The sequence below is a fragment of the Sus scrofa genome, chromosome 5 (genome assembly GCF_054392235.1).
Source record: "Sus scrofa isolate SSC_HxYL_T2T_F1_AM1 chromosome 5, Sscrofa_HxYL_maternal_Yorkshire_Landrace_v2.0, whole genome shotgun sequence".
Lineage (NCBI taxonomy): Eukaryota > Metazoa > Chordata > Mammalia > Artiodactyla > Suidae > Sus > Sus scrofa.
In genome coordinates this window covers 32,848,915-32,861,023 of record NC_139387.1, presented here as the reverse complement: position 1 = coordinate 32,861,023, position 12,109 = coordinate 32,848,915, and the positions used below count along the sequence as shown (strand labels likewise).

At 39.2% G+C, this 12,109-nt stretch overlaps 1 protein-coding gene across 11 annotated transcripts in view; it reads right to left on the bottom strand.

The window, feature by feature from the left end:
* Positions 1-12,109, bottom strand: part of TBK1 (TANK binding kinase 1) — a 49,472-nt gene that overhangs the window by 34,760 nt on the left and 2,603 nt on the right. For 6 of the 11 annotated variants that reach the window (XR_014845103.1, XR_014845098.1, XR_014845099.1 and 3 more), the window contains exons 2-5: positions 11,842-11,959; positions 7,096-7,236; positions 3,707-3,836; positions 309-490 (exon numbers count right to left, since the gene is read on the bottom strand). Coding sequence is in view for 5 of the 11 variants with exons in the window: in XM_021090852.2 (XP_020946511.1) it covers positions 309-490; positions 3,707-3,836; positions 7,096-7,236; positions 11,842-11,928 (540 nt within the window). In the remaining 6 variants the exon portion in view is untranslated. 11 annotated transcript variants of the gene reach the window in all.

Here is a 12,109-nt window from a genome sequence, read left to right as displayed (position 1 = left end):
TCCTAGTTGGATTCGTTAACCACTGAGCAACGAAGGGAACTCCCGATAGTTCTATCTTTTAATATAGATCTATCATATTAGGAAAATTAAAGAACTTAAGAGTACTATAAAATTTTTAAGAATTTTTAACTGAAAAACAACACCCTGAGAAATCAATATCTAATCCCTTGTTATATACCATATTCGTTAGAACAGAAGATTTAATTTCTGCCAAAGAAGATATTTTATAGTGAACTGGCTAACCAATTACTCATACTTATAGTACATGCAGCTTCTTTAAACGAAATTATTAGAGATGCATGACTTACCAAATATTCTTCTGTGCCATACAGAGAAACAAACTGCTCATCATCTTCTAATTCTCTGGCTGCACCAAAATCTGTGAGTTTGTACACAGACTGTCCATCTTCCCCTATCACACGCATGATATTTCCTGGCTTGATATCACGGTGGACTATGCCATTTTCTCGGAGATGATTCATTCCACCCACTTCAACAATAAATATAAAAGAAAGGAAATCATAATGTAGCTATCTCTGCAGAAGGGTGTGTGCATCAAATACATTAATATTTACTCATAGTCACTCAGTATAAGTGTTTGCATAAGTTGGTCCAAAGTCACTTTAATCAAAGAAGTAGTCAGTAATATTTGTATTTTATATTTCATGTTTGGGTTATGAGGAGTTTTAGAATGATACATGGTCTAAGGAAGATTCCAATCTCTCTTAAATACCATCAAGAAAATGGGAACAAGTGGAGTTCTCTTGTGACACAGTGGGTTAAGGATCTGTTGTGGTCACTGTAGCAGCTCAGGTCGCTGCCGTGGTGCAGGTTCAATCCCTGACCCAGGAACTCACACGTGCAACAGATGTGGCAAAAAAAAAAAAAAAAAAAAAAAAAAAAACACAATGCACAATGATCTTAAGCATGTTCTTAAGCATATGACTTCCTGCATTACTTTTGGTTACATGCCTCTGGGCCATCTGTCTAAACTTAAGAATAAAGATCCCTCCCCACCACCAAAATAATGTTTCACCACAATTTTACATCTTCATGAAAAAAATTTCATAAAAAAGTAAAGTAGATTCAATACATTAAAAAAAAAATACTAGGAAGCAGCAAAGTGTCAGACTTGTTTCCATAAAAATGTATTTCTCATATGCTTATGGCTAGTCTAAAAAGGCCATTTTCCTTTTTTTGTTGTTGTTTTTAAGGGAAAAGGTGACAAAATTGCTGAAATTAAACTTCGGGCTAACTGACATGCAGTGTGATAGTTTGAAACATTTCTTTGACAGCCGATAGATGAATGTCTAAGTATGACATATAAAAATAAGTTTAGGAATATCAACATTCAAGTATGAAAACTCAGGGCTACCAGTACACTTAGGAAAGTATCAATTACCTAAAACTTGTTTGATTTAATAGGCTGTCACATATATTGTTTCTCTTTCATTTTACCTTTACCTAAATAGTTTCTACAGTTTCCAGTGTCAGGTTCAAGAATTCCCACTAACCCCATACCTTCTTTATTGCTGGGCTTTTCCTATTCTTTGAATATTCTTTTAAAGAAGTTATTATTCTCTTAGGTTGCCATATTCTTTTTTCTTTTTAATAATAGCTTTATTGAGATAAAATTTGGCTGCCTTGCAGCATATGGAGTTTCTGGAGTTGTGACCTGCACTAAAGCTGTGGCAATCCTAGATCCTTAACCCACTGTGCCGGGAAGGGGATTGAACCTGTGTCCCAAGGCTCCAGAGACAGTCCCAAGTGCAGATTCTGTTGCACTTCAGCAAGAACTTCATGAAACTCATCTTTTAAAGAATACAATTCAGTAACTTTCAGTATAATCAGAGTCAGAGTGTACACCCATCACCACTGATTTCAGAACACTTTCATTATGCCAAAAAGAAACCCCACATTTACCAGCAGTCACTTCGCAACTCCACTCTCCCCTCAAGACCCTGACGACCATTAATGTTTTCTATCTTTATGGGTTTGCATGTTCTGGACATTTCACATAAATGAAATCATACAAATAATGTAACCTTTTCTGTAGAGTGTCTTTCACTAAGCATAATTTTTCGAGGTGCATTCATATTACAGCATGTATCACCACTTCATTCTTACTAAGAATGAACAATATTCCACTGTATAGATATACCACATTTTATTTATTTATTTTTGGTCTTTCTGTCTTTTAGGGCCGCACCTGTGGCATATGGAGGTTCCCAGGCTAGGGGTCCAATTAGAGCTGTAGCCGCTGGCCTACACCACAGCCACAGCAACGCCAGATTTGAGCTGCGTCTGCGACCTACACCACAGCTCAACGGCAATGCCAGATCCTTAACCCACTGAGCGAGGCCAGGGATCGAACCCATGTCCTCATGGATGCTAGTCTGGTTCACTAACCACTGAGCCACCACAGGAACTCCCACATTTTTAAAATCTATTCATCAGTTGATGGACACTAGGTTGTTGCCATCTTTTTGCTGTTATAAATAGTGGTATGCAAATTTTTGTGTGGATCTGTTTTAAATTTTTCTTAGATAAATACCTGGTAATGGAATTGCTGAGCCACATGGTAATTCTGTTTAACCTTCTAAGGAACTGTCAGACTGTTGTCCAAAGGGGCTGTACCTCTTTACAATACCACCAATAGTATATAAGGTTTCAATTCTCTACATCCTCGCCAACACTTGTTTTGTCTTTTTGATTTTAGCCTTCCTAGTGGGTAATGCAGTGACATATCTTGGTGCGTTTTTTATCTCCAGTAACAATGCTGGATCCTTAACCCACTGAGCTGCCAGGGAACTCGCTTTGATTCACATTTCCCTAACAACTTTTTTTTAAAATGGTGTGGCATATGGAAGTTCATAGGCCAGGGAGTGAATCTGAGCCACAGCTATAATCTACACTGTAGCTGCAGCAACTCCACATCCTTAACCCACTGCACCAGGATGGGAATTGTATCAGCAAGGCCACAGAGACAAGCCAGATCATTAAACCACTGCACCACAGCTGGAACGCCAATGACCTTTTTTATATATTTGCTGGCCATCTGTTTATCTTCTATGGAGAAATGTCTATAAAATCTTTTGCCCAACTTTAAACTGCGTTGTCTAATTCATTGTTGAGTTGTTGGGTAAAAGTTCCTTATTAGACATATGATTTGCAAATACTTTCTCTAGTTCTATGTGGGCTGTCTTTGCACTTGAAGTTGTCCTTTGAAACACTGAAATTTTTCATGTTGCTTAAGTCCAATCTATCTGCTTTTTTTCTTTTTGCACTTGTACTTTTGGTTCAAATCTAAGAAAGTACTACATAAAGGTATTTGGCTTTGAATATAAGAAATTTATCTTGGAGTTCCTGTTGTGGCTCAGCAAAAACAAATCTGACTAATATCCATGAGGATGCAGTTTCGATCCCTGGCCTCACTTGGGGGTTAAGGATCCGGCGTTGCCGTGAGCTGTGGTGTAGGTTGCAGACCTGGCTTGGATCCATGGTTGGTGTGGCTGTGGGGAAGGCCGGCAGCTGCAGCTCTGATTAGATCCCTAGCCTGGGAACCTCCATATGCTGTGGGTGTGGCCCTAAAAAGACAAAAAAACAAAACAAAACAAAAAAAACCCAAAATTTATCTTGAAAAATTCTTATGTATTTAAGTTATATATAAATATATGTATGTATAAAATCACATAAACAAACGTACCCACATCTCTCAAAACAATTAAAAATTCAGACTCTGGTAGTCCATAGGCATTAGATGGTTCTTCTAAAACAGTGTATAAACTCCCACATGGACAAAATTCCATTATAAGTACTTTATGTCTTGTTGTTGTCTGAAAAAAAAATTTACTGATTGAGACACAATATAAAAAATAAATTTTTATTATATGCCAATAATTATCTGATTTCATCTAAAAGTTGGATATGTTACAATAATGAAGGCACTTTGAACTGCTTTTTACCTGGGGTTTGTTAAATATTTGTTAACTATACATATGAGAATTAACATCCTCTAAATTTGTATTAAAATTCAATTAGTTTTTGAAGACAAACCGCAGTAAAAGCTGGCTAAATCTAATTAGAAAGTCACTGCTATGATGTTATAAGGATTCTTTTGAAATTACCTTTAATTTCTCACACATAATAGTACACTTAAGATATTAGCTCTTCTAACAAATTGCTTAAGACATCTGAAATTCCTCCTGTGACAAATACTTTTACTTCAAAGAATGGAGTTCTAGCCTTAAATACAGATAGCAGAATAGGTGAGTGGTCCTCTTGCCGCAAAGTTCCAGGGTGCTTATGTGAATCTGAGCTGCTGATCTGTTTTAAACCTTGATTTTAATGAACTATTGATTATAAGATACATCGTCAATTTAATAACTGCTTTATCAAAAAAAATTACCAAATTACAAATACACATTGATTATATGATATGTGCTCATTTCAGAAACTGGAAAATGAGTCTTAAAAATCCAATTTTCACCTCCAACTTTTTTTTTTCTTTGGCTGCACCCACAGCATAGGAAAGTTCTTGGGCCAGGGATTGAACCTAGGCCTCAGCAGCAACCCAAGCTGCCACAGAGACAGTGCTGGATCCTTAAACCACTGAGCCATAGTGGGAACTCCCATCTCCAACTTTTTATCCGTCTTTCTTCTATAATTTTTTTCTACATATCCCCAAAAAATAGCTATAAAATATTTTAAATTTCTCTACTATTGAGTAGATATAAAATAAATAATTGAAAGAAAACTCTTGTTTTATAATAACGAAATAATTCAATGTTAATGAACTGAAAATTTGAGAAATGCCCATAATCCCATCACCCAGAGATAATTATGTTACTATGTTAACATTCTGATGTTTCCTTTCAGTCTTTTTTCTATGTATCAAGTCACATTATACACATAACACTTTGCATATCATACTGTATATATTAAGATCATACTGCATACATATTTCCAACACTGATTTTCTCACAGAACGTTATATATAAGCATGCTCTGAGGTGACTGAAATTTTGTTATCTCTCTCTCTCTTTTTTTGCCACATCTGTGGCATATGGAAGTTCCTGGGCCAGGGACTGAATCCAAACCATAGCAGCAACCTGAACTGCTACAGTGACAATGCCGGATCCTTAACCTGCTTCACCACAAGGGAACTCCTAAATATCTCTTTTGTATTACTGCTTAACTACTGTGTAGTAAAGAATGTTACTTTGCCCTTGGCTACCAGGAGGTGATTTGCTAGGCCTCTGGAATGTCCATCTGTTACAAGTGTCTGTCTTAGGGCTTTGGCCACGTGACAGTCTAACAAGTGTTTATGACGGGGATTTCAGGACATGCACATCCTTTCTAACTTTCAGAGCAAATACAGGCTAAGGGTAATTAGCCAGAACCTCCAGGAAGAGCTGGAGACTAAAGGTCAGCTATGCAGGCAGCATGAACAAAGCAGGGGTGTGAGGGCTGACCCTCCACACAGCCCAAAATCTACATATAACTTTACAGTCAGCTCTCTGTATCTACGGTTTTGCATCTGCAGATTCAACCACTCTCAGATCGTGTTGCACTGCAGTACATATTTAGCAGAAAAAAAACAGCGTTGTTGTAAGTGAACCCATGCAGTTCAAACCTGTGTTGTTTGAGGGTGAACTGTAAAGGGCCTTCCTGAGTTTTGAGAGTCACTCAACGTTCGAGCAAATTATCAGATCTCAGAGCAGTCCTGTGAAGCTCTGAATCTGTAGCCAGCTGGTCTTAAGTGAAGGTAGCCCTGGGGACTGCTGAACTTGTAGCTCCTATCTGAATCCGCAGTCTGGTGGAGACTTGTCTCTCTGACTGTGTAGTTTGCCAAACTTCTCTGGAACTCATATTAGAAGTCTTGAACAGACTTGGCAGTCTGGAAGGCTATTCTCTTAACCTCGAATGTAGCTAACTCCAGGTAATTATCCATCAAACAGTCTAACTTATTTAATCTGTCATTATTAAAAACAGGGCAGCAATGAACATCCTCCTGCATAAAATTCTAATTTACATTTCTGATTACTTCCTAAGAAGTAATCACTAAAAATGAAATCACTGATATAAGGAGTATAAACTGCCAAACTGTGTCTCAAAAGGTGTGATTACTCATATCTATTTTTCTAATGACATCTTTTTTCTGTTTTTCATCTTTTTAGGGCTGCACCCACAGCATACGGAAGTTCCTGGGGCTAAGGGTCAAATAAGAGCTAGAGCTGCAGCTGCTGGCCTATGCCACAGCCAGAGCAATGCCAGATTCGAGCCGCATCTACACCACAGCTCACAGCAACACTCGATTCTTTAACCCACTGAGTGAGACCAGGGATTGAACCCGTGTCCTCATGGATACTAGTCGGGTTTGCAGCTGAGTCACAATGAGAACTCCATGACATTTTAATTTCACTGTTTCTTTTGCAACTGGACTTGATATATCAATCTCTGGATTCCAAGGATTTTTATTGTTTTATAAAGCCTTCTTTTTATTGTTTGACTTTCCCCTTGCTCCTTATATAATCATGTCAATTTAACCTCACTTAGTCTTACTTGTAGTAATAATACTGGTAACCATATTCTATATTCTTTTATTTTTTATACTACTTTTTCTGATTCCATGATATTTTATTTCCATTGTTACACCTATTCAAGAAACCTTGGAGTTCCTGTCATGGTACAGTGGAAACGAATCTGACTAGGAACCATGAGGTTGTGGGTTTGATCCCTAGCCTTGATCCGTGGGTTAAGGATCTGGCGTTGCCGTGAGCTGCGGTGTAGGTCACAGACTCAGCTCGGATCCTGTGTTGCTGTGGCTGTAGCGTAGGCCAGCAGCTGTAGCTCCAATTGGACCTCTAGCCTGGGAACTTCCATATGCTGCAGGTGCGGCCCTAAAAAGACAAAAGACAAAAGACAAAAAAAAAAAAAAAAAAAAGAATCTTTGACAATAAATATTTGGTGCTCTCATTTTCATCATTTTAAAAAACCCACTGTTTATAAAACAATTTTTATATTAGATTATTTCTCCTGAATTGTAATAACAATAATAAACAGGACAGGTGTAACTAAAGCTTGACTACTTACCTCCTCTTCAATAGCAAATAATTTGACAATATTTTTGTGATTGAGTTTTTTTAACACTTCAAATTCTCTCATTTGAACATCCACTGGACGAAGGAAGCTTATGTTATTAAATACTTTGATAGCAAATAAGTCACCAGTTTTCTAAGAGAAGGAGAGAAAGGTTTTATTTATTTATACTATTATAAAGATAAAAAGGTACTATTAGAACTAGATAAAGCAATTTATCTTTTTTATAGAACACTCTGAATATTTTTTTCTTTTTTTGGCCACCCCGTGGCATACGGACTTCCCAGGCCAGGGATCAGATCTGAGCCGCAGCTGCATCAATACTGGATCTGTAACCTGCTGTGTCAGGCCAGGGACAGAATCTGCGTTCCAGGGCTCCAGAGATGCCACCGATCCCACTGTGCCACAGCAGGAACTCCAGAACACTTGAATATTTTTAAGCATAGGTAATTTGTACTAGGGCTCCTGACTTTATTTTTTTAAGCTAAAATAAATCTATCCACTGTTCAATATTTCTTTCAAATTGGATGCTTTGGAAAGTAGAAAAGGCTATTTTCTTTATATTAAAAATAAAGCTTCCATCATCACACACATGGCAAAGACAACCATTTACATATAGGAAAAGCTCTAACAGTACCAAATGTGAGTGTACACATTTTGAATAAGAAATATAAAGTGAAACTCACAAGGGCTTCTTCAGGGCCTAATAATTTTAAATTAATCAAAACAGAGGAAAATCATATTTCACATGTGAAATTTTTAGTAAGAATCTCAAAGTAATACAATTAACTTTTTTTTTTTTTGGCTGTGCCTGTGGCATGTGGAAGTTCCCAGGCCAGGGACTGAATCTGAGCCATAGCAGTGACAATGTTAGATCCTTAAGCCACTGAATCACCAGGGAACTCCTATACTTAACTATTAAGATTCCCCAGCTGGACAAAGTGTGTATGTGTGTGTGGAGGTGGGCGGTGGAGAGTAAGGTTAAAGCAGACCATTCTCACTGGACCTGGGGTAACTTTCTGCAACTTCACCTATGTGACTAAGGTAGATTATTGCCTCGCAGACCATTTCTAGAGGGTCAAAGACATTTCCTTTTCTCAACCAAAGCACCTGTGAGACCCAACTTTCACTCTCCCATGGCATACTGAAGTAGATCTAACACAGAATTACAACACACAGCATGGTGCAACTAGTGGGGGAGAATCTCAGAAGTACAAAATACACGCTTAATTTCAGGTAAACATTACATTCTCATGTTGCTCACCTAATTAAACCTTACTTTAAGGCTCTCTTCCAGACCCTCCTATCTCCTTCCAATCACTCAGGCCAGATTCTTTGAGTTTAACCTTACCTTTCCCACAATTCAAGGCTGAGCTTGCCTGGAGTTAGTGGAAAGAGCATTCATTTCCTCCATGAACTTGGGGTTCCAGCATGATTTGCCTAAAGATATTTCATGGCTCCCTATCTTTTATGACCTCTGTGTTCTTCCTGCTTTGAAGCCCCCTCCACAGCTCCCCACACAATTCAATACCTGCAGCCATCACCTTCCTCCCCTCATCTCAGAATTTCACGATCTTCCTAAAATCATTTAACTGCATCACAGTCTTACTCTTCAAGATCAGTCTTTGGAGACGACTATCTGCGGGATGTGATCACTCCTCTCCCTCCCCATCCCCCACTGCTCCTCTACATTCTTTCCAGAGGAAAAGACCATTGACCGTTTTCACAGAGTATGAAAATGGATCAATTTAACTAGAGCTCAATTACACTTCCTGTTTTTCCATATGACCAGTCAAGGTAAGGGCATTGCCAAATCTGTACCACAACAGAGAGATTTTTCTTAGGGACTCTTGTCTCAAACATAGCCTGAAATTAGGAGAATCCTAACAGAAGAGCAAGCAGGGGAAAAAGTACAAATGTTGCAACGCATCCACTGCGACCGAGGCCAGTATTTGCCAACCTTTTTGCAGACTACATCACACCTGTGAGATTATTAGGACATGTGTGGGAATGTACCATTGTCTTTCTGTTCAACTGCACAGTATCTATCATTCGCTGTCCCCAAGTCAAAGCATTACGAACAATATATGCAGTCCCACATATACATCAATATTTACAATGTGTAGATCAACACATCCTTCCTACGGCTCTCTCCCCTTTACCTTCACCACGGGTATCACACACATATACAACCATCCACACACCTGTGTAGCTCAAGGCAACTAAATGAAAAAGAGACAGATCAAACAGGTAATACACTCTGAATAACAAATAGTAAGTTTAGGGCTGTGCTCATTCCAAGCAGTAACATAAAAGGGTTTAGCCTTTACAATTAAAGATCCTTAAACAGTTACTAAGGGCAAGCAGGATTTGGGGGGATAGTCCAAAACCCTCAAGACTGATGGCACTGAGAACAAACATGGTTTCTCAAAACACATCCCAAGGAAGACTGTTACCGACTGAAAACTAAACTGGCTGTTAGCAATATTTTAGGTCAATTTTTAGGCCTCTCAAATCCTTATTTGAAGCTTTCAAACTACACTAGGTAAAGAATATTTTACTGCCTTTAATGAACTTGAGGTTGTCAAAGGGCAGTCTGCTCTGTCCTCATTCACTCATTTATTCTTTCAGTCAACAAATTTTAGAGTGCCTACTAAGCAAGTGCGGGCACTTAGGTAAAGGACACTGGGTACCTCAGTAAGGAAAGAGAATCACACATGTGAGGTATTTGCTAGTTCCAGGCACCTGAGGTTTTTTTTGTTGTTTTTTTTTCTTTTTCTTCTTCAGCTGCCCCCAAGGCTATGGAAAGTTCCTGGGCCAGGGATGGAATCCCGGCTGGAGCTGTGACACATACACCATAGCTGCAGCAACACTGGATCCTTAACCCACATGCTGGGGATCCAACTGGCGCCTCCAAAGAGACAAGCTGGATCATTAACCCACTGAGCCACAGTGGAAACTCCAGTGCCAGACACCTTAAACATGTCTCCCTCTATTTCTATCACTAACTACCGTCACTCCTTCAGTCTCTAACTTACGTTCCTTCTAATTCAACCTTGCTTCTAAACCAAAACTCTTTATGGGCAGGAACTGCATATTAATTGTAGCTAAAATCACTGGGTTTATCACAGTGGTTGACACATACCAAGTGACTATTAGTTTGTTAATTTGGGTCACAGGAAGACAGATCATCAGATGTATCTCACTGCTAAATTCTGTGTTGCTTCTTGGCACAGTGCACAAAACAAAAATAATTCTAGGACAGGAATAATCCAAGGTTGATCACTATGAACTTAAGTACCAGGACCTGTGGTCAACTCTAGAATTGGAGGGGGAAAAAAAGCTAAATACTATACTACATCCTCTAAGAACCATGGGAACAGCCCATCCCCTATGAATGTTTATCTCATTGTCACAAACAGAACTGATTGGAAGTCTTAAGAAAAATACAAGGAAACTCCTCCTTACTAAAATGTTTAGCACTCCTGTGCTGTATTCATAGTGCTGGAAAATTAGTGGATGATGATGATGATGATTATTTTTTTTTTTTTGTCTTTTGGCCATTTTCTTGGGCCGCTCCCATGGCATATGGAGGGTCCCAGGCTAGGGGTCGAATTGGAGCTGTAGCCATCGGCCTGCGCCAGAGCCACAGCAACGTGGGATCCGAGCCACATCTGCAACCTACACCACAGCTCATGGCAACGCCGGACCCTTAACCCACTGAACAATGCTAGGGATTGAACCCGCAACCTCATGGCTCTTAGTCAGATTCATTAACCATTGTGTCACAACGGGAACTCTGTGGATGATTATTTGTATTATAAATTTATTTATTTTTTTCTTTAGGGCTGTGGCCTATGCCACAGCCACAGCAATGCCAGATCCAAACCGCACCTGCAGCTTACGCCACAGATTACGCCTTAACCCCTTGAGCAAGGCCAGGGATGGAGCCCACATCCTCATGGATACTAGTTGGATTCGTTTCCATCGAGCCACAACAGGAACTCCCATAAAAGGATTTTTTCATTCATTATTTTTTCAGCTTCTTTCCCAGAATAGAAATTTTAATGATCTTAAAGTAAAATTTTTGTGTTTTAAATGATTTTAATTATCTTTAATTCCATCCTTCAATACAGAATCTGACACAAAATCTTTCTGGTTCTTGGAATGCCTCCAGGATTAGCCCCTCTATTCTATCATCACTTCCACTAACAAGTTCTAGTTACCGTATACCAGGATATACAGCCTTTTCTACCTGGGCTCCTTGTTGATGACCGCACTTTACTCCCCTAACGCATAGAATCAGTTTGAGTGGGAACATGAAGCCTTAGTATAGCACAGGAGCATCACGTGTGGGCTTCCCTCCAAACTACCCATCTACCTCCTCACCAGGCCTCCCTCTACTCCCTCCTACCCAGATCACTGCAGCACAGAACTTGTTAGCAAGATCACTCACCAGAGGAGGACTAGGATGAGGAAAGAACCAAAGGGCCCAACCCTAACCTTCCCCAGTCCCTTGTTTCAACCGACCTTCCAGTTTTTTCCCAACCCCCCCAACACATGACCCCTCCCACCAATGAGTAGATATCACTGCCTCTGACACAAGCTGTACCTTAAATAACCACAAAAACAGACATTCTCTTTAGACAAAATAATCAACACTGCCAAGTCTCCCATTAGTTTGAGTGTGAATCTCAGAAGACTACACACACAGCCTTTCGTGATACTCTCTGTACCAACCTTATGTCTTCCGCGAAAAACATTTGCAGTAGCTCCTTGGCCCAAAATATCAGATAAAAGCCAAAGATGATTAGAAGTGCTCTGCATTTCGGCTTGGTCAGGTGATCCTCTTGCTATACTGAGAGAGAAGAAAAAAAGAACTGCATTTTTTGTTTTAAGCGAATAACACATTTAAGAAACAAATGCTAGCTATTTTTAGTCTCGAATAAGCTTATCTATTATTTATTGCTAAATCGAAGTGTACAAACAGTTCAATGTAAAAATCTAA